Source organism: Chelonia mydas, chromosome 3 (genome assembly GCF_015237465.2).
Source record: "Chelonia mydas isolate rCheMyd1 chromosome 3, rCheMyd1.pri.v2, whole genome shotgun sequence".
NCBI lineage: Eukaryota > Metazoa > Chordata > Testudines > Cheloniidae > Chelonia > Chelonia mydas.
In genome coordinates, this window is record NC_057851.1 from 202,730,541 (window position 1) to 202,757,598 (window position 27,058).

General features: G+C 44.6%; 1 protein-coding gene across 8 annotated transcripts; it reads left to right on the forward strand.

Annotated features, from left to right (window-relative positions):
- On the forward strand, positions 1-25,191 carry ENTPD6 (ectonucleoside triphosphate diphosphohydrolase 6). Of its 8 annotated transcripts, none has more exons than XR_005224982.2 (15): positions 354-608; positions 2,476-2,789; positions 4,756-4,832; positions 5,890-6,033; positions 8,019-8,094; positions 9,913-9,948; positions 13,463-13,551; positions 14,241-14,320; positions 15,357-15,421; positions 15,915-16,016; positions 19,886-20,026; positions 20,550-20,606; positions 23,092-23,204; positions 23,300-23,632; positions 24,635-25,191. XR_005224982.2 is itself a non-coding variant. In XM_037896370.2 (15 exons), exons 2-14 carry the CDS (start codon positions 2,531-2,533, stop codon positions 23,387-23,389), a joined length of 1,329 nt encoding a protein of 442 aa, XP_037752298.1. In that variant the 5' UTR covers positions 354-608; positions 2,476-2,530; the 3' UTR covers positions 23,390-23,422; positions 23,463-25,191. The 8 variants fall into 8 exon arrangements, 7 of the variants coding, with proteins under 7 accessions (XP_043400148.1, XP_037752296.1, XP_037752294.1 ...); XM_037896370.2 differs by having other exon boundaries at positions 23,300-23,422; positions 23,463-25,191; XM_037896368.2 differs by having other exon boundaries at positions 2-914; positions 23,300-25,191.
- The last annotated feature ends 1,867 nt before the right edge of the window (positions 25,192-27,058 follow it).

Here is a 27,058-nt window from a genome sequence, read left to right on the forward strand (position 1 = left end):
GTGCCCCGTGGGGCCGATCGCGGCGCCGGGCCGTGCCCGGGGGGGCCGGCGGGACTCGGGGGCGGGTGCCCCGGCGCGTGTCCTGGCCTCTGCCCGGGGCGGGGCCCGCAGCCGGAGCGGGGCCGGGGCGGGGTGAGACGGGCCCTGCCCTGTCGCGGGCCGCCTCGGCCCTTCCTCGCCGCGGCTGAGAAGCGAGCGGGCCGGGCCGGGCCGAGGGTGGCTGGGTCGGGCGGCGGCGGCGGGGCCGCGGGAAGCCGTGCGCTGGCGGAACGGGCGGCGATTCCCCGCTCCTTTCTCGGGAGGCGGCCGAGCGGCCGAGCCCCTGCTCCGGTCCCCGGTGAGTCCGGCTGCCGCTGCGGCCCCTCGGTGTCGCCGGGGCTCGGCGTTCACTGACGCGCGCGGCCTGGCCGGTGCCTGGTGTCACGGCCCGGGCCGGGCTCCCGGTCCGCCGCCCGGGGGGGGTGCGGGGGGGGGGTGCCGGGTTCTCCGTTTTGTGTTAAATCCCACAGGCCGCCCGGCCGCTCGGAGTTAAGCGCGAGCGTCGGGCTTGCAGGCTCCGTGTCTGAACTGGTCGTTATTAGTTTATACAGCTTCCGGAACAGCAGCGGGTTTGTATACGGCTTTTAGCACGGCGGCTTCCTTGTTGATTGTTTTCATAATGTACAGGAGGGCTTGTGGCTCCTCCGAGACTAACCCATTTCTTAGCGCGTAAGCTTTCCTGAGCTACAGCCCACTTCATCCGATGCATGCCGTGGAAAATACTTCCACCCCTGGTTAACACCTGAAATGCATTAACCCATGGAGTTGCCCAAAAACAATTAACTGCAGCGGAAAAGGGCACTCCCGCCATCCATTTGGCAGGTGCACAGAAGCAACATACACTGGGGGAACAAATTCAGGTTTTACAAGAGCAGGTAACTACCCCCGCTTCTCCCAGAGCCAGGATAAAACCCCAGGCGCGGGTTCCCACTGCTTTGACCCACAGAACCACACTCCACGCTCGGAGCCAAAAGCAGAACCTTCTTTCTGAAATATTTTTACGTACCAGTTCAGTTTCCCTTTATATCCTTTCTCAGTTGGCTAAACTTGCTGCTGCCGCCTGTACTTTAAGATACTTTGATAGAGTTAATCTCTCTTGGCTCAGGTCTCCCCACCTTCCTAGGTTGCTCTCCCCCCCCCCCCCACCCCATTTCAAGGCTACTGTTTCTGCCCTAGCCTTACAGATTTCATTCCATGTTTCTTCCCCACTATACTTTTTAAATTCATATGGACCTCTTTTGCTAGCAACTCAGCAGGTCCATACCTTGTTACACTCAGGGAGGGGTTAAGAGAGTTCCTCAGCTCGTGGTTTTCTGTCATGTTAGATTGCGATTCCTACAGAGGACAGCTCACTTACTCACTAGATCAGTGGTCAGGGTCACCAATGTCACCACATGTTCGGCTGAGTGTGTGTTCTCCCTGTGTGCTGCCCCAGCTCTGCTCAGACAGCTGGCACAGCAGACCTCGAGCGAACCGCCCAGTGTCCACAAAATCCATGAAGGTGTGAAGGCGCCCGGCCCGGTTTATTGTTGATGAAGCAGAGTAATAGCACTTGGCACACTCTGAGGATACTAAGACATGGATGCCTGTGACAATGGGCGCAGCTCAGTCAGTGATGGGACTTTCCACTGCTCCCTAAGCTGGCCAAAGACACTCCCTCTGAGATGCATCGTTATACACCGATACAAACAAATTGCTTTAGCCCAGGCTTCAGGCCTCTAATACAAGGCTGTATATTTCAGGCCCTCTTCCTACTAAAACAGGTAATGTTCTCTCCGCTCCATCAGTTTGCATTTGTGCAATCTTTCTGAACAACCGCTAAGCTAAAACAGATGGCACGTGTATGCGTGGGAGTGACCCTGTTATCTTATTTTGATTCTGCTTTTATGTCTGCTTGTAAGAATGTATTATGTGCAGGGGTGAAAGTAACTTAAGGGACTTACCAGTACACAGGGCGGCCAGGGTCCTGAGCAAGGGGGGCAGGGGACGGCGGCTCTGGGACCCCAGAAGGGGAGGGACCTTGGGCAGAAGGGGCAGGGCTGGGGCCAGACTCCCCCAGCCAGCCCTTCAGCACTGCCCAGCCTGTGCTGCCTGGGGCTCCGGCGGTGATTTAAAGGGCATGGGGCTCCAGCCGCTGGTGCAGTAGCGGTCGCGGCAGCCAGGGCCCTGGGCCCTTTAAATCACTGCCAGAGCCCCATGATAGTGGCAGCAGCAGCCGGGAGCCCTGGGCCCTTTTACATTGCCAGGCCCCGGTGAAGCTGTCCCTTTTTCTGCCCCTCCCCCCGCAATCAGCGGCCCTGCCGGTACAGTCGACTGTGTACTGGCTGTTACCGGCACACCGTACTGGACCATGCCGGCTTATTTTCACCTCTGATTATGTGTGTCATAGTAACGTATAAAGAGTTAAAATATGTTTTTCTTTTTCTTTGATTGTAGAGTGACATGGAATCCACACTCCTGGAGTGAAAGAGAAGAAGCGACATTTTGATAAATGGAAGCCATGAAGATACCAAAACTGTTCTATGGTTTGGGGCTTTTTGCATGTGTAGCTATTTATGTGGTTTATATAAAATGGCATGTGGACTCCAAACCAATCTCGGCTATAACAGAAGGTGCTACTGAAAGTAGGAGAGACAAACTAGACCATCCGACTTTGACGGCTGATCATGCAGTGTTCTATGGAATTATGTTTGACGCTGGAAGCACTGGAACTAGAATACATATTTTTAAATTTACACAGAAATCAAAAGGTATGACAAGCTCTTTAACGCTTTTTTTAATTTCTCTCCAGGCACCCTTAAGAAATTAGTTAAATCTTAATTAAAGTTTCTTGGAGACCATCCTATTTTAAAACCAATTTGTTCATCTCAGCTCCTGACTTGGTGATTATCGCTGTTAGACAAATGTGACTGATCAGCTGTACTTGTATAGCTCCCATTACTGTAATATCTGAGGGCCTCATAAACAGTAGCGCCTCAGTCCTCTGTAACTGCTCTGAGAACGAGAGAGCTTAAGTGGCTTGACCAAGGTCACACAGGGAATCTGTGGCAGGGCTGATCTCCTGTGTCCCAGACCTGTGACTTAGCCACTGGACATTCCTTCGTCTGAACTTCCTGGAAACAATAGCCTCCTCTGGTGCTCCAATTCAGCACAGTACATAAGCACATGCTGAAATCATACTGATTTTAGTGGGACTTAAGCACATGCTTAAAATTAAACGTGTTTACATACTGTGCTGAATCTGGGCCTAAAGCATTTTAGAGAAACAAGACACTAGTTGCCACACACTAGTTCTGCCTTGTAGTAACAAGCGTCAGTGATTTAAATGTACTGCACAGTGAATCCAGTCAAAAAGACTAAATGAAGAGAATGCTAAAGACGGAAAGTGAAGCACTTTGGTCACTAAATGCCAAAGTTATTTCCCTACACGACTGAGGCCCAGATCCTCAGAGGTATTTAAGTAGCCAACTGCCATTGATTTCAGTGGGAGTCAGGTGCTTAAATACCTTTGAGAATCCGGGCCTAAGTATTAACAAAGGATTTTGTTCTTCAGTCTGTTAGTGAAGTCATGGAGAATTTTTGCTCCCCCTCCCCCCCCCCCCCAATGTTTTCATAATTAATGAATAAAACTCAGCAAGCTTGAATCCTAGTTTTGTTCTAAGTGTTTCTCTGGTACATGTACAATAAAGCAGTGCTTTCAAAATGAACATTGATAGATACTTGTAAGGGAGGCATCATGGATAGAGTGTGGGACCTGTACTTAGATGACCTAGGTTCTGATCCAGTTCTTCTGCTGTCTTGCTGAGTTTCACTAGAAATATCCACTTAACTTCTTTGCCAGTCTGTACAATCACACAAATCCCATATCTCTCCGGGCTCTTGTGAGACTTTGTCAGTTGGTTTGTGAAGTTCTATAAGATCCTTAGGTGGAAGATGTTGTATGAGTGCTAAGTGTATGGTCTCCCGAATATATGATTTAGGGACAGATTGTCCTTATTTAGGTGAGCATTTACTCATGCGAGCAATTCCAGTGACATCAGTAGAACTGCTCATGTGAGTAAGGGCTGCCCTATTCCTCACACAGTTCACACATCTGAACTGTGTAATTTTACCTTGGCTTCCACATATCAGTTCATCATTAAACATCTTATTCTTTTAAGTAAGAAAATAAACCTTTTAATTGCATTGTAGATAACTTTTGGCAGTGTCCTTGATGACAGAAACTTGGCTGTAACCATATTTAAACATTATGGGTGTGATTTTCAAACATGCTCAGCATTGGCCTAACTCTGCTTCCGTTGATGTAAATTGGAGCAGAGTTAGGCCAATACTGAGCACTTTGAAAAGTTCCACCCTTGTGAGTTGGACTGTTTTGAAGGTAGATTAGCCTTGGTAATAGAAAAAGTGAGGACATGAAATAAATTCTGAGAAACTTGGATTCTTACTGTTCAGGATATGAGCAGAAACCAGCACCTGTCTATCAATTAATTGTGACTCCTAAAAACCATTTTGACAAGGGTTGACCCCTCCATAATAACAGGTGCATTTTAATAGTAAGGCTGCCTTTGATTTTCCCCTTTAGAGTAGGCTTCAGACTATTCCCATTAGCCTTAATTATGCAAAATTAGCATATAAAGGTTTAACTTGCAAAATGATCTTTTATTTTATATCAAGATTTATGCTTTCTTACTCTTAAAAATTATTGCTTTTGCACAGAGACTCCCAAATTAACCCATGAAACATTTAAAGCACTGAAGCCAGGACTCTCTGCTTATGCTGATGATGTTGATAAGGTAACTATGCTTTTTTCTAATTGTAAAAAGATGTCTGATGGAAACTCACTCTTTATGTGCTTTGCAAATGAAGCAGCGTTGAATATTGCTATAGTACAGTAGACTCCTCTTTGTACCAGCGTCTTTCTGATTGACTTCAATGGGAATTTGGGGCACTTGGTGTCTCGAAGAATTTCCCAACTTCTTGGAGTGTCAAACCCATGTGCTAAAAGCATAAATATTTCTACTAACTGATTGTTTCTATCAACGTAGTCATGTTAATGTTATTGTCTTCCTGGAAAAGGATGGAACAAGTAATGTACCATGTTTCATCACTTTCATGATTGATAAATTTCCCAATTCCATCAAATGAGCTAAACAGTCAGTTAAGCCTCAGTTCAAGGCTGCATAAAAGCACATGCTTATGTTATCTCCTGGATGGGGATTCTTGCTTGAATGTTGTGTCCTTTTCCTGTCGCTGCATAGTCTTCTATCCACAGAGTCCAAGGCCAGAAGGGACCATTGTGATCATCTAGTGTGACCTGTAGCACAGGTCAGGGAACTGCCCCAAAGTAATTCCTAAAACACATCTTTTAGAAAAACATCCAGTCTTGATTTTAAAATTGCCAGTGATAGAGAATCCACCACAACCCTTGGTAGATTGTTCCACTGATTGATTACTCTCACTGATAAAAAATTTATTTCCAGTCTGAATTTGTCTAGCTTCAGTTTCCAGCCATTGAATTGATTATACCTTTCTCTGCTAGATTGAAGAGCCAATTATTAGATATGTTCTCTATATACATACTTAGAGACTGTGATCAAGTCACCCCTTAAACTTCTCTTTGTTACGTTGAGCTCCTTGAATCTATCACTATAAGGCATGTTCTTTGTTCATTCTCATGCTCTTCTCTGAACCCTCTGCAATTTATCAGCATCCTGTTTGAATTGTGGACACCAGAACTGGACACAACATTCCAGTAGTGGTTGCAGCAGTGCTGGATACATAAGTAATGTAACCGCTCTACTCTTAAGATCTAACAAAAAGTCTGTATTGCTTTTTCCTCTCTCCTCTCAGAGTGCTCAGGGGATACAAGAACTTCTAGAAGTTGCTAAAGATGAGGTTCCTATGGAGTTGTGGAAGTTTACTCCTTTGGTCCTTAAAGCAACAGCTGGTTTACGGCTGTTGCCAGGAGATAAAGCTCAGAAGTTGCTGGATAAGGTAATTATTTTTTCTTTACACTTCAGAGCAGAATTTGGTCCACTATAGAATACGTACACTTTTTTCATATGCTGCTTTCAGTGTAATTTAAATATTCCATTTTCACCATTTAGACTGTATAGCAGTGCTCAGTTGTTTGATCACATAATACATTGCATGTAAGTCCTACTACAAGACATCAGTCCATTACAAAAGGGTGAAGACTTCATGATACTAGGTTTGTATGACTAGCCTCTAATGTTCAGCCTTTTGTATCTAAAAACTGTTTGTAAACATATTTAAAAATAAAAAAATCTTTAATATGAGTTAATACTGTGTAGGTATTTTAAAGAACTTGTCAAAAATATTCTTGGCAAGTAATATTTTTCTCAGTATTGTTGACACTGTTGGAGTCAAGATTGTAGGTGTTATCAGAATTAAAATGAAATAGTACATTATTCAAAAACAACAGATTAATGATAGCTACAGAAAAGCCCATCCACAACTAACTCCAGCTATAGAGTAATTAGTCTATGTGTGGAACTTGATTTAAATGAATATTTTTGGGCATCCTAAATGTGTTTGAGTTAAAACTCATTATAAATATGTCACATGTAAGTTTGAGGCATTTTTAGCTGTTGTCAGTGGTTGGTTTAGTACTTTAGATGTCAGTTCTTCCTGGTTTTAATCAGGGTCCTGTATTTTTGAAAGTTCACTGGCTACTGAATTAGCCACGTAATAAATATGATGAGGCCAAATAGTTCTGCTCAAATTAGCTTTCATTTTTAAAATTGGGTTTCTAGCCCTTATGGTTGTGGGAATACCTATCAAATGTGCACCGGTGCCATATTTTCCAGAATTTGCAAACAGCATGAAACAGTGGCTCTGAGAGAAATGTGAATTGTCTCAGTCAGCTCAATGTGTGGACTCTGAAGCCTAATGACAACTATTCTAGTACTGATAATTTTAGCAGAAACATCCAGCCAATGTGTTTAGCAATCACTGTGGGTTACAGTGTTGGATACTGGGGCATATCTGGTTAGTTACAAGAGTGGTGAATTCCGATATCAAGCTCCTCTCCTATCCAAAAAGGTCAGTTTACCTCTGACCCAGCATGCCCTCATCTGTGCTAGATGTCTCGCCCACTGGATGCTAGAATCCCAAACTGCTTCTCATGCTTTTCTGGTGCCCAGAGCCCCAACTGTCCCATCCTATCTGTCAGCCTCTAGCTTCTCCCTGACAGCTGCACCCTAGAAGTTGAGTGTTAGCAATACAAAAGTCTGCAGCACACTGGAAAGTGACAATTCCAGGGCAATGTGAAATTGAACTTAATATCAAAGTATATAACACAAGAAACTGACTTTATCCCTCATTTCCGTATTGAATTTAGTTAAAGCTGCTGCAGAATTTCCAGTTTGACTTGTACTGGAAGCTGAGGGGTCTTGCTGCAGAATCTAGACTAAAGAATGTGGGACTTTGGCTTTAACTTCCAGTGTAGTCATGAGGCATTACTGTGCCCATTAGTAACGTTTTTCACCAGGGTGTTCTTTAACATGTCTTTCTCCTGCCTTCATCTTTACACACCCCGTGGGCTCCAAGTTGCAGTCGCCATCCTTCTGGCTAAAGCAGGCTAAACCAGATTCCCTTCGAGACCCCATCAACGTTTGTCCTTATTTGTCCAGATTGGTTACTGTTGAACAAAAGGAGGTATTGTCTTGGGGTGGAATCCACTGGCTGTGGAGCGTTGCCATGCAGCCTCTACGAACCCTGTCTCGGCATCGCAGTACAAAGCCATTGACTAGATGGATAACGTCGTTAGAAAGCTGAGGAGTGGTTATTACAAGCTGGATTCCAAGAGCTGCTCAGCACATGAGACTCCTCCTGACTTCAGGGAAGGTGCTCAGCAGCACTCAGGATTTGACTCTGAGGCAGTAAAATGTTATACCACACACCTATCCCTGTCTAGCAAAAACCTCCACTGGTTTTATCTTTTCCTTTACATTTAGGTAAAAGAAATTTTCCAGGCATCTCCTTTCTTTGTAAGGGATGACTGTGTCTCCATAATGAATGGAACTGATGAAGGTAGGCTGAATTTCTGAGGCATGTTTTTATAGTCTTACACATGAACACTTGTATAAATGGGTTGACAAATTGCCCCAATCCTACAGCTGGAGCCTCTAGTCCAGACTTTTGCGTCCAAGCTGAGTCACCACTGATGTCAGCGGAAATCCACGTGCATGTGGATCTCTGCTAGCAGATCTCATTGCTGGAGTGAGGCCAATGTTTGTTTTTAATTTGTGCCAACCAAATTTAAAATTGTGCCGACCAAAAAACTTTTGAGGTTTAACATTTGACTGCTAAATAAGTGGCTTGATTTTAAGTGCTTGAGCACCCAGCAGGTTCAGTTGAATCAATGGGAGCTGCTGTGTGCTCAGCACTTCTGGAAATCAAGCCGTGTTTTTACTACCAAAATATCGACTTGGAAGCCTAACGTTAGGCTCCCACTCTTGAAAATCTTGGCTTTGAGTTGCCTTCAGTAGACAGTATTAGTTCAAGTTGTTATGTAATCCAATTCTTAACTGTAAACATACTAAGATTTTTTTTAATATTATTCTTAATAGTCTGTAAATGTGAATTAAAGCTGAAACCCTGTTATGCAAGAGAATGCAAACTGGGATTAGGTAGGTTAAAATAAAAAGAATGCTGAGGTTGGGTCCAAAATTTGATCTAACTTTATAAATTTTTAAGGAAAATCTACCAAATTCTACATATCAAATGTTGTTCATGCTGCTCAGATAGTAAACTTTAAAATAGCTCCCTTTTTTGCTCTGTGACAACAGTTAACTAACACATGCACTGGGCTTATTCCCTGCGGTGTGCTGATATTTTAACATTGATTAAGTATTTTAAGTTGTTAATGAGGCCTATTCATTTCTTTTATTAATAGAAAAAGACAATGTTTGTGAAATGGGAAAAGGACAAAATTTTCAGTTCTCCAAAGTTCTTGGGGGAGAAAAACAGGAAAATGAAGAAAACCCAAATTCTTAGTATTTAAAAAGGGAATAACTTTCAAATGTCTTAAGTGTAACAAAATTCAGTCAGTGCAGCCCAGACACCAGACAGGAGTTGCTCTACAGCATGAAGGATCGCTTATTTGTTGATCTTTTAGCTAAAAAATGAAAGCTTTAGAACAAAGCCTTTGCTGTTTATCCACGGATGTGTTTAATCTGTAAAGTGGTTGCCAGCCACTTCACGCAGAGGGACTCTGCCAGTTGGCTTGGATGTTAGATAAGCGCTTTGGGACAGGGAATGTCTTTTTGTTCTATGTTTGTACAGCACCTGGCACCAGGGGGTCCTGGTCTGGGCCTCCTAGGCATTACAGATAATTAGTAATAATATAAATGTTGGCTGCAGAAGCATGTTCTCCATGTTTAAGGTCCCTAACTTATGTTTATGATTCTCGATTTTTATGGAAGCGTTATTTCTAAAGTCTGTGGGTCTGATTCTCAGGTGCTGCAAATCTGCATAGCTCCATTGAGATTAATAGAACTATGCTAATTTACACCAGCTGAGGATTTGGCCCTTTGTTTCTAATTCTTTTGAGGGTTGCATTAGAGAACTACTTGCTAAAGGGGGGCATGTGACTGATGGTCCTTTTGCATTTAGTCTGGTGTAGGGTGACAGACCCAATTTGCTGATCATTTAATCTAAAATCTGTAGCTGAACTGGTGAAAAAGACAGCTGTATTTAAAAAAACAAACAAAAAAAACCCCCTAAATCTCCAGTGACAAAATCTAAATCAAGAAAAATATTTATGGTTTAACTCGCTGTTTGACATTGTTGGACATGAGCAGATGACGTTGTCTAAAGGCGTGTCTCTCTGGAATGTTCTCTTATCAGGAATTTCGGCCTGGATCACGATCAACTTTTTAACAGGTATGTGCATGGGTAGCTGTGCCTGATACCCTGCAGTTTGTGCAGTTTTCCTGTCTTCAGTGTCCCTCCCTTGAGCTTATATATAATGGATGGACTGTGAGGAGGTTCGGGGTGGCCAGCAAATGCCTCTGGCTGAGGGTTTGTTTACATTTACGGGAGATAATGCTGCCTGCTTCTGGTTTACAATGTCGCCTGAAAGTGAGAACAGGCGTTCTCATGGCACTGTTGTAGCCAGCGTTGCAAGGTATTTATGTGACAGATGCGCTAAAGATTCATATATCACTTCATGCTTCAACCACCATTCCAGAGGACATGCTTCCATGATGATGACGCTCCTTTAAAAATGTGTTAATTAAATTTGTGACTGAACTCCTTGGGGGAGAACAGTATGTCTCCTGCTCCATAGTTTTACCCGCATTCTGCCACGTATTTCATATTATGGTAGTCTCAGATAACAACCCACCATAAGTTCTTCATTTTAAGAACACTTTCACTGCAGATTTGACAAAATGCAAAGAAGATACCAATATGTATCTTTAGAAATAGCGCTCAACCCAAGGTTTAAGAATCCGAAGTGCTTTCCAAAATCCGAGAGGGACAAGGTGTGGAACATGTTATCAGAAGTCTGAAAAGAGCAACACTCCAATGTGGAAACTACAGAACCTGAACCACCAAAAAAGAAAATCACCCTTCTGCTGGTGGCATCTGACTCAGATGATGAAAATGAAGGTGCATCAGTATGCACTGTTTTGGATTATCATCAAGCAGAACCCACCTGTTCTCACTTTCAGATGACATAAATAAGAAGCAGGCAGCATTATCTCCCTAAATGTAAACAAACTTGTTTGTCTTAGCAATTGGCTGAACAAGAAGTAGGACTGAGTGGACTTGTAGGTGCTAAAGTTTTACAGAGTTCTGTTTTTGAGTGCAGTTATGTAACACAAATAATTCTACATTTGTAAGTTTCACTTTCACAATAGAGATTGCACTAAAGTACTTGTATGAGGAATTGAAAAATACTTTTTTGTTTTGTTTTATAGTGCAAATATTTGTAATAAAAATAATATAAAGTTAGCATTGTACACTTTGTATTCTGTGTTGTAATTAGGGTGACCAGATCGCAAGAGTGAAATATCAGGACACGTTGGGCAAGCGGGGAGGCGGGAGCAGAGAGCCACAGGTGTACAGCCCCAACCAGAGCCATGAGAGGGGGCGCACAGCCCTAGGAAGCTGCAAGAGGGGTGTATGGCCCCTGCTGCAGCCCGCACCACAAGCCAAGTGGCAGTGACTCATGGCCCCAGCTCCAGCCCCCAGCAGAAGCCACGGGGCCAGGGGCACAGGTTTCTCCTCCTTCCCTCCCTCCCAGTGCCCTTCCCCACAGCCCCACCACCACAACTAAACAATGCCCCACACAGACCCCCAGTGCCCTGACACGCAAAGGTCTCCCCCAGTGCCCAGCATCCCCCAACAGGCTCCCACTGCCTAGCACCCCAAAACACACAAACCTCCCCCACTGCCCAGCGCCCTCCACATCCTCACAGCCCAGCACCCCACACACACCTCCCAGACACTCATTCCATCACACCCTGTCCCCTTCCCTGGCTGCACTCACCAGTCCTGCTGGGAGGTCTCTGGCTCCTAGAGGGGGGGCGGGTCTCCAGACTCTCCACATGTTGCACCCGCCAGAAGCGCGAGCTCCATGGCTCCCACTGTCTGGGAAAAGCGCCAATGGGAGCTACCGGAGCCGTGAAGCGGGGCTTGCAGGCGGGAGCAGCCCGCAGAGCCCCCTACCCCGCCACCCTAAGAGCCAGAGGGACCTGCCAGGGGTTGGGGGGGTCATGGCAGTGCCTACCTGGGGTGGCTCCCAGGAAGGATCTGGCAGGTCCCTCTGGCTCCTAGGATCAGGAGCGGACGAGGGGTCTCCACGTGCTGGGCCCCCACAACTGCGAGCTTCGTGGCTCCCATTGGCCGGAAAAAGTGCCAACGGTAGCTGCTGGAGCCGCGAAGCGGGGCTTGCAGGCACCGGCAGTGCGCAAAGAGCCCCCTGCCCCAACCCTAAGAGCCAGAGGGACCTGCCAGGGGGTGAGGTGGGGAGTCCTGGCGGTGCTTACCTGGGGCAGCTCCCAGAAAGCATTCGGCAGGTCTGGCTCCTAGGGTCGGGTGGGTGGGGTCGGGGGGAGGAGGGCTCTCTGCCGGCGCCTGCAAGCCCCGCCCCCGCAGCTCTGATTGGGCAGGAGGGAGCCGGTGCAGCATGCGGAGACCCTCTCCGCCTCTGTGCCTAGAGGCCGCCCGCACTGCAGGCTCCTGCTGGTGGCGGGTGCGTGCACCACGGGAGCTGCCCCAGGAAGCACCGCCACGCCGGCAATGGTGAGCGGTCCGTCCCCGATACTGGGACAAAGGGTGTCCCGACCCATGCGCAGTCGGGACGCGGGACAAATGGGTTAAAATCAGGACGTCTGGTCACCCTAGTTGTAATTGAAATCAATGTATTTGAAAATGTAGAAAAACATCCAAAAATATTTATAATAAATTTAAATTGGTATTCTATTGTTTAACTGCAGCTTTAATTGCGCTGTTAATCACGACTTTTTTAATCTAGTTAATTTGTGTTGCATTAATTGCGTGAATTAACTGCAATTAATTGACAGCCCTAATTCCTAGTATTTATACTGCGGGTGCTGCCGTTATCAGGCAGGCTGGACACTTACACAGTGTGCGCGCATGTGTACTGTGGGTACACGAGAGAGAATGGAAATTAAAGAAGCAAGTGTGCTCCTGTGCATCTAGACTATTTGCTTCAGTGTTGTGAAATTAAAATTTAGACACGGGATATAATTTTTCTAAACAGAGAGAAAATAAAATGGCTTAAAACAGCAGTAACGGCTGTGTCGACACCACAAATGCCACGGCAGCACCTCCGCAGTGCTGCGTCTATGCTGCTGTAGCATGGACGTTTCCTACATGAACAGAAGGGGGGTTGTCTGTTGATGTAGTTAATCCACCTCCCCAAGAGATGGCAGTGTAGACTAGGCCTAAATTTCTCTTTGAAGAACAGTATTTATGGCTCCCATTTTACAGACTTAAAGTTCAAGGGATTACTCACATACCTAAAAGTTAAGCATGTGTTTAAGTCTTGGTGGGCTCAAGGCCAAATAGTAGTAGTTTGGGTTTTTGTTTTTTGTTTTTTCTTTCTTGATTTAAGGATCTAAGGGAAAAAATACAATGATTATTTCCATACTGTAAAAGGTTATCGCTGTGCAGTTTGTCACTCCATCCAACTAGTCTGCCTTTCGTTTGTTTTTATAGTTGGCCAAAAACCCAGGTAGTTAATTACAGACTTGCTTTCCACTATATGAAAACTAGTTGTAACTGTGTATGCTGTTCATCTCTTATTGTCTATGGGAGGATGGATTTTTTTCCCTTTTTCTTAGCCATGTTTGTTTTTATTGCTTTATGGCTTTGAGTTATTACTGAACACACAATGGCTTTCATTATATCACATGATGCATTTCAGGTAGCTTAAATGCTTCAAGAAAAAGAAGTGTAGGAATGCTGGATTTAGGAGGTGGATCAACACAAATGACATTTCTTCCAGTCACTGAGGTAAACTGAACACGTACTGCAGGGAAACACTGGTTTTAATGAACAGGCATTCTGCTGTTCTTGCAAAATGATTGAGGCTGTTTGTGTTACATGAAGGCGTGCCTCCTACTTGTCTCTTAACAAATCTGGAGTCACTTCCTCCTAGTTGCCATGGTACAATGATGGTGGTGTCAATGATTTGCGATCAAGAGAAAACAAGTCTTACGTGAGCTACTTTCTGGTTAGGAAAATCACAATCTTTCTGTAGTTTCCATTTGTGTTCATAAAGTACCATGCAGTGGGGCAGGATTGATCTTTCATCCAAAGGGGTTCAGAACTGGAATAAGGGGCTATTGCAGGTTAGGAATGAGGTGTATTGATGGAAATCATGGAAAGAAGTGTATTTTGTTTTGTTTAAAATCCTTATTTGCATTGGTTTGGTGTCAATATAAATGTTTGAGCTGATGTGATTCTGTAGTGTCAGATCACTGTTTTAACTCCTGTTTCTATGTTCTGGTCATCTCTAATAGATCCAGGCCTAGTCTGAGACTAGTCTGTAAATAACTTATTTCCACAGCCAGCCATGTTGCAAATAGGACTTCTGTGCGGATGGTAACCTTTTTGTATGCTCAAATACTGTATTGTTACTCCTTGCTGTTTCTGGAAGTTCCAAAAAAATCTTACAATGACTTCTTTGTTTCTCCTTATAGATAACTCTCCAAACATCACCAGCTGGCCATATCACTTCATTTCAGATGTTTAACAACACATACAAACTGTATTCGTACAGGTTAGCTGTGGGGGGAAAAGAGCGTCTGGTAAAGATGAAAGCCAATTATTGGATGAATGTGATTTACGCATGTGCTTAACTTTAAGCGTTTATGTGCTCTGCGAATTGGGGATCTCACAAGTGTTTACCTCTAATACAAAAACCAGTGAGATTGACTTCTGGAAAATTACTGCTCCTAATAGTCACACAAGTTTATTAGAGTGGCGGACACTGTGACAACAGGAAGAAGATCCAGTCAGAGGAATCATACCACATATTCTCATGTAGCTACAGCCAAATAGACTCCACCTTAATTTTTTCCTTATTGTGCTTTGCTGTGTTGCAGTTTAGGTTTGCTTATTTTCTGCGTATATGTAACCATAACTATAACCCTTAGCTGAAATCCTAACACGCTCTAGCCAGTGCAAAGCTGACGGAAATTGAGTACTTTAGCTCGTTACCACTGTGATCAGTCTGATTCCATGGGTACCATGACAGCTGCGCAGCCTGTCAGACATGCTTTAACAGCAGCACAACAGAGAGGGGGTTGTGACTTGGCCCCGGCCGCTGGGCTGAAAGGGGTTGGGGGAGCTCGTTCCCAGGGGCGGAGGGAGTGTTTCACGTCTCGGCGGGACGTTGTTCTGGGCTGGAAGAAGAGCTGAGATAATGCGGAGCTCTTGGGAGATGGGAGGAGGAGCATTAGGGGAGACCCTGGAGGGCTGCTCCTCCTTGGCCGCACCGCAGTCTGGTTTTCTACACCCTTCCAAAAAAGACACCTGCTCTGATTTAGTTGCAGTCTGAACAAGCAGGATTTCACTCTGACAGTCCATCCACTGTCTTCCACTTGAGAGGAAATGATTTCGCTCGTGTGTCAGACTGTGGGAGAGATGTTGTTAATGGAAGTGCCAGCTCGACCTTCACTCGAACCACACACAGGCTATTCGCTGCTGCGTCGAGACGGTTTGCTGGAACCGTCCTGCAAATAGACATGACTCACTTGCCCCAGCGTGATGCCAGTAGAAGTGTACTCTTTCACAGCAGCTTTTCTCCTTCACAGTTACCTGGGACTCGGGTTAATGTCAGCAAGGCTTGCGATTTTAGGCGGCATTGAGGGACAAGCCTGTAAGTAATCCGGCACAGAGCTCTTGCATTTCAGTGACTTGTAGGATAATTTTTATAGGCCAAATGATCCTTTGGGCCAGAGGGTCCCAACATCAGGTCCTTGCGCACTCCCAGTAATTTCATCCTTCCCCCGTGGGTGCAAAACCCATTCTCTGGGCCATAGGAGCATAGCCTGTTATAAGGGGAAGTGGTAGTTCATTCACTTGCTACTCTCTCCATTCTCAGCCTGCCCGTGCCATAGATGGGACCACTGCATGTCTCTGGGCACATCTACCAGCGAGATGGGTGTGGGCAGAGGATGGTGCTGTCAAAGGAAGGCATGGGCCATTACCAGTCCATATGGGGATAGGGGGGATGTTCAGGCCATGAGTGAGTTAGAAATTGCTGGGGAGGTGGGATGATGCTGAGTAGGACTGTGGCCAGGGGAGGAGGGATTGGCAGTTGACTCCTCAGCATGTCTTAATGCTGCTTGATCTATTTCTTTTTATTACAGTAAAGGAAGGAGAGGAGCTAATTAGTCCCTGTTTATCACCCGGCTTCCAGTGTGAGTGGGAACATGCTGAAATAGTGTACAGAATTAAAGGACAGAAGGCAGGTATAGTAACTTATTTCTATTATGTTCTAGATTTGCATGTTAAAATCAGAACAAACAGCATGCACTTTCTGGATCTCAGTCTGTTTGAGATATTCAGTTTTGTTTTGTTACTGTAACTTTGCTTTGACCTCAGGCTATTCCTGCCCAAGAGATTTTTCTCCCTTCATCCACACCCCATCTGGTCCAGTGTGTAATAGGGGGAGCTCTAATGAAGATTAGTCACTGGCATTTTAAAACCCATCCTGTCAAACCCAGGTCAGAGCATGTCTACATAACATGATGGTTTACAGTAAGAACATCTGGAGCCCTGTCTACACTAGCACTTCCATCATGTCTGCCACTGGAGGAGCTGCAACAGCGGGAAACTCTAAGAAAAAAGTCTAGCATAACCAGGTCCAGACGCTTGGGGCCAGATTCTAGCTGTTGCAAATCAGCCTGCCGCTATTGAAACCTGTGGAGCTAGGCTGATTCACACCAGCTAGAGGTCTGGCTGTCCGAGTTTTCCAAGCCATTTGTGCTCACAGCATATCTACCTTTTTTACTGGCTTTTCAAATGGAAAGGAAGCCTGTTTTGCAATAGCGAATGAGTTTTCGTTGCAGAAACTGTTGTTCCCTTCCCACAAATCTCCTGCTTTGCAGGCGTCGGTTTTGTATAGGGGATCTGAAAAAACCCAGATCCTGTCTTGTGTCTCTCAATGTGACATTCAGTCATATATTCCCAAACCTTGTTCTTCATCCACAGTGCTCTTCTCAGTTGAAACAGCCTCTTTGCCTGCCCCCAGGCCCTATTTTCAATTTGAGCTCGAGAGTATTTCTCAAATTATTCACATGCCACTCAGAGTCCTACCTTTCCCTTATCACGGACTAGGGCTGTCGATGAATCGCAGTTAACTCGCACGTTTAACTCAAAACAATTAATTGCAATTAAAAAAATTAATCGCAGTTTTAATCGAACTGCTAAACAATAGAATACAACTGACATTTATTAAAAGTTTTTGGATGTTTTCTGCGTTTTCAAATATATTGATTTCTATTACAACACAGAATACAAAGTGTACAGCGCTCACTTTATATTTTTGATTATAAATATTTGCACTGTAAAAATGCTAAAAGAAATAGTATTTTTCAGTTCACCTCATACAAGTATTGTCGTGCAATCTCTTTATCATGAAAGTTGAACTTACAAATGTAGTGGGGTTTTTTTGTTACAAAACTTCACTCAAAAACAAAACAATGTAAAACTTTAAAGCCTACGAGTCCACTCGGTCCTACTTCAGCCAATTGCTAAGAGAAACAAGTTTATTTACATTTACAGAAGATAATGCTGCCCGCTTCTTATTTACTCTGTCACCTGAAAGATGAGAACAGGTATTCGCATGGCACTTCCATAGCTGGCATTGCAAGGTATTTACAGGCCAGATATGCTAAACATCCGTATGCCACTTCATGCTTCGGCCACCATTCTAGAGGACATGCTTCCATGCTGATGATGCTCGTTAAACAAATAATGTGTTAATTAAATTTGTGACTGAACTCCTTGGGGGAGAACTGTATGTCTTCTGCTCTGTTTTACCTGCATTCTGCCATATATTTCATGTTATAGCGGTCTTAGATGACCCAGCACATGTTGTTCATTTTAAGAACACTTTCACTGCAGATTTCACAAAAAGCAAAGAAGGTACCAATGTGAGATTTCTAAAGATAGCTATACCACTAAACCCAAGGTTTAAGAATCTGAAGTGCCTTCCTAAATCTGAGAGGGATGAGGTGTGGAGCATGCTTTCAGAGGTCTTAAAAGAGCAACATTCTGATGCAGAAACTACTGAACCCGAACCACCAAAAGAAAATGAACCTTCTGCTGGTGGCATCTGACTCAGATGATGAAAATGAACATGCATCGGTCCACACTGCTTTGGATTGTTATCAAGCAGAACACTCATCAGCATAGTGGTTGAAGCATAAAGGGACATGAATCTTTAGTGCATCTGATATGTAAATATCTTGCAATGCCGTCTGCAACAGTGCCATGTGAACACCTGTTCTCGCTTTCAGGTGACATGGTGAACAAGAAGCAGGCAGCATTGTCTCCTGCAAATGTAAACACACTTGTTTGAGTGACTGGTTGAACAAGAAGTAGGACTGAGTGGACTTGTAGGCTCTAAAGTTTTACATGGTTTTGTTTTTGAATGCAGTTTTTTTGGTACATAATTCTACATTTGTAAGTTCAGCTTTCATGATAGAGATTGTACTACAGTACTTGTATGAGGTGAACTGAAAACTATTTTGGTTTTTACAGTACAAATATTTGTAATAAAAATATAAAGTGAGCACTGTACGCTTCGTATTCTGTGTTGTAATTGAAATCAGTATATTTGAAAATGTAGAAAACATCCAAAAATATTTAAATGGTATTCTATTATTGTTTAATAATGCGAATAATTGCATGATTAAAAAAATCACGATTAATTACTTGACAGCCCTATTACTAATCCTTATTCTCCTAGTCATACCACACCTACAAATCCTTTCTGAATGATGTATTGTAACCTAGATGGAACCAAACTGGGGCTCATCCAGTGTGCTGGCATGAGGGAATAGAGAGGGTGTGGGAACCCCTGTATTTCCCTGCACTGGTGTGCCATTCCACCATTCCCTGCACATGGGGGGAAGCAGGCTCTGCAGTGCCAACCTGCAAGTACCCAACTTATTCAAGTGAATGGGACGGGGGAGTGAGCAGAGACCTGATCCCACCCCTCCCAGCACTGCCAGCCGTGTGGTTATACCAGTGCATTGGAGAGCATGTGTGTCACGGAGTCCCTAGGTGATGCTCTGGAACTGCTCCCTACGAAGCCAGTCAGGACTCTGGTGAAGTCTCCTCTGTGTGAGCAGCCTGTCTGCAGGCAAAAAGCTCACACGACTTCCACCTTCCTGAGTCTGACCTCGGAGCATTCAGCATCCTCTGCCACTCTGTGCGCTTCCCACAGCGAGTCTGCCCAGGCGGGGTCCTGGGGAAGCCAGAGGGTCCTGCACCCCAACTTCGCAGTCGGACGTGACTCTCAGCCAGCCAGGAAAACAGGGGTTTATTAGATGACAGGAACACGGTCTAAAGCAGAGCTTGTAGGTACAGAGAACAGGACCCCGCAGCTGGGTCCATTTTTGGGGGCAGTGAGCCAGACAACCACATCTGCATTTCACTCCACGTCCCCAGCCAGCCCCCAAATGACTCATTCTCCACCCCCTGCTCCTCTGGGCTTAGTACCTTTCCCAGGCCAGGAGGTCACCTGATTCCTTTGTTCTTCAACCCTTTAGCTATCACCTTGCAGGGGGGAAGGGCCCAGGCCATCAGTTGCCAGGAGACAGAGTGTCGGCCATTTAGGTACACTGGCCCTTGCTCTGCAACAATTACACCCCCTCATTCAACCACCTAGAGACTTAAGAAATGCATAGGGGAAACTGAGGCACCCCTACAATATTCAGAGGAAACATTAAGAACAGTCCCACTTCATCACAATATGCTGCCAGCCCAGCACAGTTAACACTCTCCTGGGAGCATCAGAGAGCGCAGGAAAGAGATTGTAGCTCTCTGAGTCAGCAGCCCTGCAATAGTTTTACTGTGGGCTGCTTTGTCCACTGATGATCTCGTCCGTACTTTGGACCCATCTGGTTCCCACTGAAGTCAGTAAGTTTTGCCATTGGCTTTATCAGGAAGAGGATCTGGTCCTTTATTTCCATGGATAGTCTCTAGTAAATTAGAGCATTGCTGACCTAAGGGGACCAGAGGCCTTGCGGACCCCAAAGAAATTAAATGGTGGTGGTGGTGGTGGTTAGTCACCAGCATATGATTTGCTGGGTCTCTCTGTTTCTTTTAGGAGAGCATCTGTATGAATCCTGTGCTAACAAAGTTGCAAAACTGCTCTACAAGAAGGTGCATAAAACAGAAGTAGTAAAGGATTTGGATTTTTATGCTTTCTCCTATTATTATGACTGTGCAGCGGAGGTTGGTCTAATAGGTACATTTGTTTCTGATTTTCTTTGTAATGCAAAGGTAGCTAATGGGAGAGTTTGTGCCCCTTAAAAAAAAATCCAGTTACTTCACAAAGCTATCAAGGAATTATGTCCTTGGTTATATAATATACAGTTATATAATCTTTTATAATCTTTTTTGGAAGATCGGGTACTATAAAATTGTTTTGGAAAAAAGGCAGAGGGACTTGGAGGTCTGACCTGAAACAGTTTCAACCTTTTATTTTTTAATGACTAAATTTCAAAAGTAGACAGTGTCCTGTTAAGGCTAAAAAACAATTTTTTAAAAAAATGACAGACTGGCTGAAGTTCCGCTTCTCGGTTCATATTAAGGCATCTAAATAAAGGCCTGACCCTGCACCAGTGAAGTTGGTGGCAAAACTCCCACTTACTTCAGCGAGTGCAGGATCCAGCCCTCGGTGGTCCAATTTCCAGAAGTGTTTAGCGTTCAGCATTTACAACTGACTTCACATGCACACTGTAAAACATGCCCTCTTTCCCCCCTTCTAGATAAGGGAAAAGGAGGTAGCCTGACAGTCAGTGACTTTGAAATTGCAGCCAAGTATGGTAAGTAAAGTAAAGCAGAAAACACTGGCCAAGATTTTTAAAAGTGATTTGGGGGCTGTCTCTTTTCGGGGGTGAATCTGAAGGATCTTAAAGAGGCCTTATTGTCAGAAAGCGTTGGGCACCCACTGTCGAAAATCAGACCCCTTCTAAAGTGTCTCAACTTGGGTACCCAAAAGTACTAGTTACTTCTGAAAGTTTTGGCCACAATTTTTCTAATAAGTCCTTATTTTTTACAAAGACGGCAAAAAAAAATCTCACAATATAGATGTCTGAGCTCTCTTGCAATAAGAATAATAAATGTCATTTAGCAATTACCTTGAAATCGTAAGTGTAAAATAAGTGGATTGTCCTCTTAATCTATTCTTATCCAGTGTATTTTTTCTTAAAGTTTATACTTGTGTTTAAAGGTGATCTGGAAAGAGGAGAAAATAGATTTTTACTTTTTTGGGGGCGGGGGCTTTTTTGTTGTGTAAAGACGATCTGAAAGGTTTTTAAAAATCAGTAAATGTGTTTGTTTATTAGAAACTTGACTACCTTTTTTCCCCCTCCTCCCCCGGAGACTCTGTGCATGACATATTATTGTTTTGACATCAGAAATACCATTCAAATAAAATCTGATTACTTGTGAAAGGAAGTGATTTTTATTCTGACTCTTTACATGCCTCTGGTTTTGGTAATGCACATTTAACTCAAATGGTTTAAAAACACTCGAGAGAGAAGTTGCCTTTGTGAAAGATTCAGCATTCTTGCCCTGTCAAGCAAGGGCTGAGATTGTTCACAGTCCACATCTCAACACTTTCATGAATTCTCCAGCAAAAAACAGGGATGATCAGGCTTGAAATTCCTGGTATTTTAAGGTTCTAAACAAGCAGAAAAAAGTTGTTTGATTCTACAAAAAACTTGCAGGCCCTCTTTAAATATCTGTAAAGAAGAAAAAAAAAATTTAAAAACCCCAAGGCACAAGCCAGTTTTTCTTAGCTTGCAGAGGTATGCCACAAGTTTGTTTATATACCCAAATAATATTTACTAATATCACAAACTGATTGACTGGTTGATTATAAAATGTTTAATGCCTACAAGTCACGATAGGTAAGAATTTGTCTGTGGATATAAACTGTTGCTTTTCTGGGTTGCAGATTATTGCAGTACAGTAGTTAATTCTCTCTGCTCGCTTAAACACATCCATATCAAATAAATAGAAACGTTTATGCATATGAGCAGTTTGTACATATTCTCTGCTAAAAACGTCTGTTCAATGTGCACTATTCCAAGACATTTCATTACGATTTGGTTACTTGGGATGTGTAAACGAGAGCAGAACCACTTTAATGTAGAGGAGAATCAAGCCCTTTGTCTCTTGACTACATCCTATTAACCTCCGGATCCTGCATTCGCACCCTGGCACCCATGCAGAGCCTTGTCACCTTCAGGATCATTCTGCCAGTACAGTCAAGTACACTTTTAGGAAGTAAAGGTTTTTGCAGAGGGCTCACTGCCGCTTTGATCGCTTTACTAGACTTTGCATATGTTTTGGGGAAGGGAGGAGAATGCTTTTGAGAGAGGATGGCTGCGTAACAAGGTGCAAACAGATTTTGGGATGCGTACTCTTTTCTATATCTACCTTAAGCCTGATTTACAAAGAAAAGTTCTAGCCGCATAGCTACATCAGGCAGGGGTGTGAAAAAAACACACCCTGACCGATGTCACTATGCCGACATAGCTGCCTCTATGCTGGAGGTTATGTTGATGGAAGAGGGCTTCTGTTGACCTAGGCCTGGTCTATACCTAGAATATAGGACCATCTAGCTATGTTGCTCATGAGTGAAAAATTCACACCCCTTGAGAGAAGTAGTTAAGCCGACCTACGCCCCAGTATAGACATCATTAGGTCAGTAGAAGAATTCTTCTGTCAACCTAGTTACTGCTTCTCAAGGGGATAGGTTAACTACAGCGGCAGAAAACCCCTTTCGTCGCTGTAGCGAGTGTCTACACCGCTGCAGCGGTGCTCCTGTAGCACGTGTAGTGTAGATATAGCCAAGCGAACTTCGTTTCGAGGGCGGTGTTCCTAGAAGCAGAATAATTCTGTCTGTTGGTATAGGTCGTGTCTACACTACAGAGCTATGCGGACACAGATTCCATAGTGCAGACATAATGTCTGTTGATGAAAGGGGTGTTAAGACTGGGGAGCCTAAAATTAGGCTCCTGAGTCCATATTTCAGTGCCTAAATAAGTGGCCTGAATTTCACCAGTGCTGAGCACCTGTCAATTTCAACCTTGGGACTGTGGCGCTTTTGAAAATAAGCTACTTCCGTAGGTTCCTGAATGTGGACTCTCTTTAGGCAGCCGTTTTTGCAAATCTTGGCCTGTTTTTCCGTGTTCTGTTTCTGTTCCACCCATGCACAGGGAGAATAAACTAACCTATCTTAGGGATTTGAATAGTTGTTTATAAATTGAAGAGTCAGTTCTCTCTCTTCATTCTTCTTAGTGTGTAAGACCATGGAGGTGAAGCCGGGAGACAATCCTTTCCTTTGCATGGACCTCACCTATATCAGTTTGCTACTGCAAGAACTGGGCTTTCCAAAAAGCCAGGTGTTTCAGGTAATACTTCTCAGTGCTGTGTTGAGATGCGTCTCAAATTGCTAATGATGTACACACACAACAATGGTTTTACTCCTCTCCTTTTTTCTTTCTAGCTTGCCCGAAAAATTGACAATGTCGAAACAAGCTGGGCTTTGGGAGCCACCTTTCACTACCTTGATTCACTTCACAGGCTGCAATACTAAGGCTTCTGGGCCTAAACCCTCAAATGGATTTTGAGTACTTCAGTCTATGGGTACCCAGCCTAAGGGGACTTACAGGCGACTGATTTTGCTCACTCTTTCTGATAATCAGACCCTTTTAAAAGGTGATCTTAAGTTGGGCACCCAAAATCCCAATTTATGAAAATACAGAGCATGGCAGCTAAAGAATTCGCCATTGATCTTGCAGTGTTTGTAGAAGACTTGATGTTAAAGTAGATCATCTTGGTGAGAATTCTGGGATTCATTAAGGGGCTTTGTTCACAACGCAACTACAAATTCTATGAGAAAAGTACACCTTTGTGGAACATGTCTGAGTCATTTTTGCTTGTAATATGCTGAGGTCAATGTTAGAAATGGCCACTCCAGATGGACCTCTTCTTTTATGGTTCTGATTTATAATATATTTCTTTGGTAATGGTCTCTGGTGAATTTTTAACTATTGAAATGTTTGAAAATTAATGTATGTAAGTGAAGACAATGGCATTGCCTAGCCAAGCTGCTGGTAAGAGCTGATGTTGGCTTTGGAATGCAGTGTGGGAGACTTGATTCTGCTGGAGTATGGCTAAGCTTTTGGCCCCCTATTCCAGCAGAACTCGGGCATATTGTGGAGATGACGGGCACACTTAAGGATCTGAGCCACAGCCCATTGCAATCTATGGGAGCTCTTCATTGGCCCTAAAGGCTGAGGTACTTTAGGCACTTGCTGTGGGAGGTGGGGTGGTGGAACTCCATTTCAGTCCTTCAGGGGAGTCCCAGGCAGCATGACTTCACTGGGACTGGAAGGGAGATGGGGCTTTGGAGTTGGTACAGGCCTCCTATAGGGCTGGTAGCCTCCTGCTGCTCCCCTGAGATCTGCAGGGCTTGAGGGGCCAAACGCTTACCACCACTCCCAAGTGGAAGAATTTTGGAGGACACACTGCCAGAACCACCTGCTTCCTCAGGCCCCCTGCTGCTGGATTTCCTGGGCAGTTGGTATTCATCACCCTAACATGAAGTGTTAACTAGTAAAACGGGTAGTTCCTAGATTGGTATGTTGGGAGTGCATCAGGGCATGTATTTTAATCTTCAGTGATGGTGAGAAGAATCTGTCATGTGGTTTTGTGGGGGGCAGTACTTACACACGTCCACATATACTTGAAATTTGTTGCTGCTTGAATAGGTGTAGCCGTTAATTAACATAACTTCATACAGGAAAAATCCTGAGCCTGGTGTATCTCTGGGTTTCAGAGGCGTGGAACCTGAAGAGACTGTTGCTATTAACCAGTGCTTGGAGTGCCCCTGTCTCCCTTGGATAGATGAATGTATTGTTGCTGCCCTGAGCATGGATTGCAGAAGCCTGAGCTGTGAGGAGGCAGGAGGCACAGCAGAGGTGGTTGGCACTTCTATCGGTGTACTGTATGCAGGGGGACGGCTGTTCCTCACACACACACTGCAATAGGGAAACAATGTAAGTTATCCATAAGTAGTGGATTACGTCCTGTTAATACGTAGTCAGCACAGACACTAGCCGGTTTTTAATATTTTATAAGGGCCTTATCCAAAGCCCCATACAGTCACTAGAAGTCTGTCCAAGGACTTTGGGTTAGACCCTAATTGAATAAAGCTCAATCTTCATTGCCTGAGAAGCACAAACTTGGTGTAAAACCCATGTGGGGAAACTCATCAGATTTTTCTAAAATGTTGTTCTGCTTGTCGTTGGCGTTTTCTCTGTCAAGTAGCATGTATGTTACTGTACGATGAATATTTGAAAACTATTTTATTGGCAATAAAATTTTAATTATAAATTGGGATGTTTCCTATTTGGATTAATGCGTGGTACTGTGGAGTGATTGTCTCTGTATAACAAGTCATTGCACTGATAATGAAGGTAAGCTGCTATGTGTTAATGGGAAAACACTGCATCTTAGCCTCTCTTCTGTTGCAACATGGAAACTTCTGACTACATACCAAGGTCCTGGGATGAAAGTTGCTACATAAGCGTAAGATACAGTAATGGTATTTCCAACTCTTTGTTTTGACCAGGATCATACTGATGGGCTTACCTTAAGAAGGGTTAGGCTTGGTTTCATTGCCATAAGTCAACTACTAACTGTCAAGGCTTAGGAAGACAATTTCCCTGTGGGCTATGATGTGCGTCTACTGGAGCGACTTTCCTCTTTCTCTGAAGCAACTGCTGCTAGACACTGTCATAGAGGACACTGAACTAGATGGACCCCACTCTGGCAATACCTTTGCCTTTAATATTATAAGGGCTAGTAGCAGTGTCTATTAATAAAGGTTGCCCAACACTTCCAATTTTAAGACCATGTATTTGGTTGCTAATTACTTTGCCAAACTTTAACTATTTGGGCTGAAATTTTCCATGCTGCTTGTCTGTCTGAAACTGAATTATGTATTTATAGTTTTAATTTCAGCCAAACTATTCCATGGTTTCTGAGAACAAGGTTAGGGAAAAACGTTTTGCAACTTAAAAAAACCAAACCCTGGTGACCTTTTCTTTCAGAATCTCCAGCAATCCCATGCTTTCGGACAAGGACTTGACATAGAGCAGGGAGGGGCCTTTATTTCAGGGTTGTGCCTTTTTGCCATCCCCATGAAGAACTGCTCAGATTTGGCCAATTTACAGACTTTTGAAAAATCTCCATTTGTATCTGCTCAGTAGAGACATCTTAGATTTTAGCAGCTAGAAATCTCCAAAGCTTCCATCCTCACTGAGCATGCTCCATCCCTTCACTGCTCCTAGAGTTAACCATACTGCGCATGCACCATTTCTACAGACAACTGGCCATGCTTCGTCTCCTCGCTACTCTTAGCCATGGCTGGACTGCCTGTGTGCCATCCCCACAGAGCAACTGAGTGTTCTCCCTCCAGCCCAGGCTGCTAGGTCAAAACTGGGCTTTCCCTGTAATTCCTGCTCCCAGCTGCTTTGAGCTGGGGCCGGGCACCAGAAATAAGAGCAGGGAGCCCCTCTAATGCTCTGTGACCCCTCTCCTCTGCTGGCAGCCAGGCACCAGGGAGGAGGAAGTCAGAGAGGGACAAGGGCTGGGGAGAGGGAAAGGAGTAGAGTGGGACTGGAGGATGGTGGGGCTTGAGAGAGACACACTCCCACTTGGTTGGGGAAGGCAGCTGGGCCTAGGAGCTGGTGGGAGGGGAGGCTGGGACTGGCTGGTCAAGGAGACCGGGAGCTAGTGAGGGAAAGGGGGGGCTATGCCCTTCTGAAATAGCTGCTCTTGCGGCTACTCCAGCCTGGCGCTGATGCACCCTCTGCGCCAGGGTTGAGGAATAAGGAAGCCTGGGGTGCGGGGAAAGGCCGACGAGCTTGCGGCCCCTTTCTATCCAAATAGCACCGCACCTCGCAGGCTGTGTTTTCTAGGGCTAGGGAGGGTGGGTGCCCAGCTTGAGACACGGGGAAGGGGTGTGATTTCCAGAAACCACAGAGCCTCTGCCCACCCGGCCCCTGGGACATGTCTGAAAGGGGGCACCAGAGACGCTTGTAAAACCATGGGCGCAGGATTTTACACACAGCGAGTGCGAGAGGAGCGGTTACCTTTATTCCCGAGAGGGGGTGATGGGGGCACCTGTTTGTCGGGGCCAAGGCAAGCAGCTTCCCCTGGGGAAATGTCACCTGCAACGCGAGAGAGCCTGCAAGGT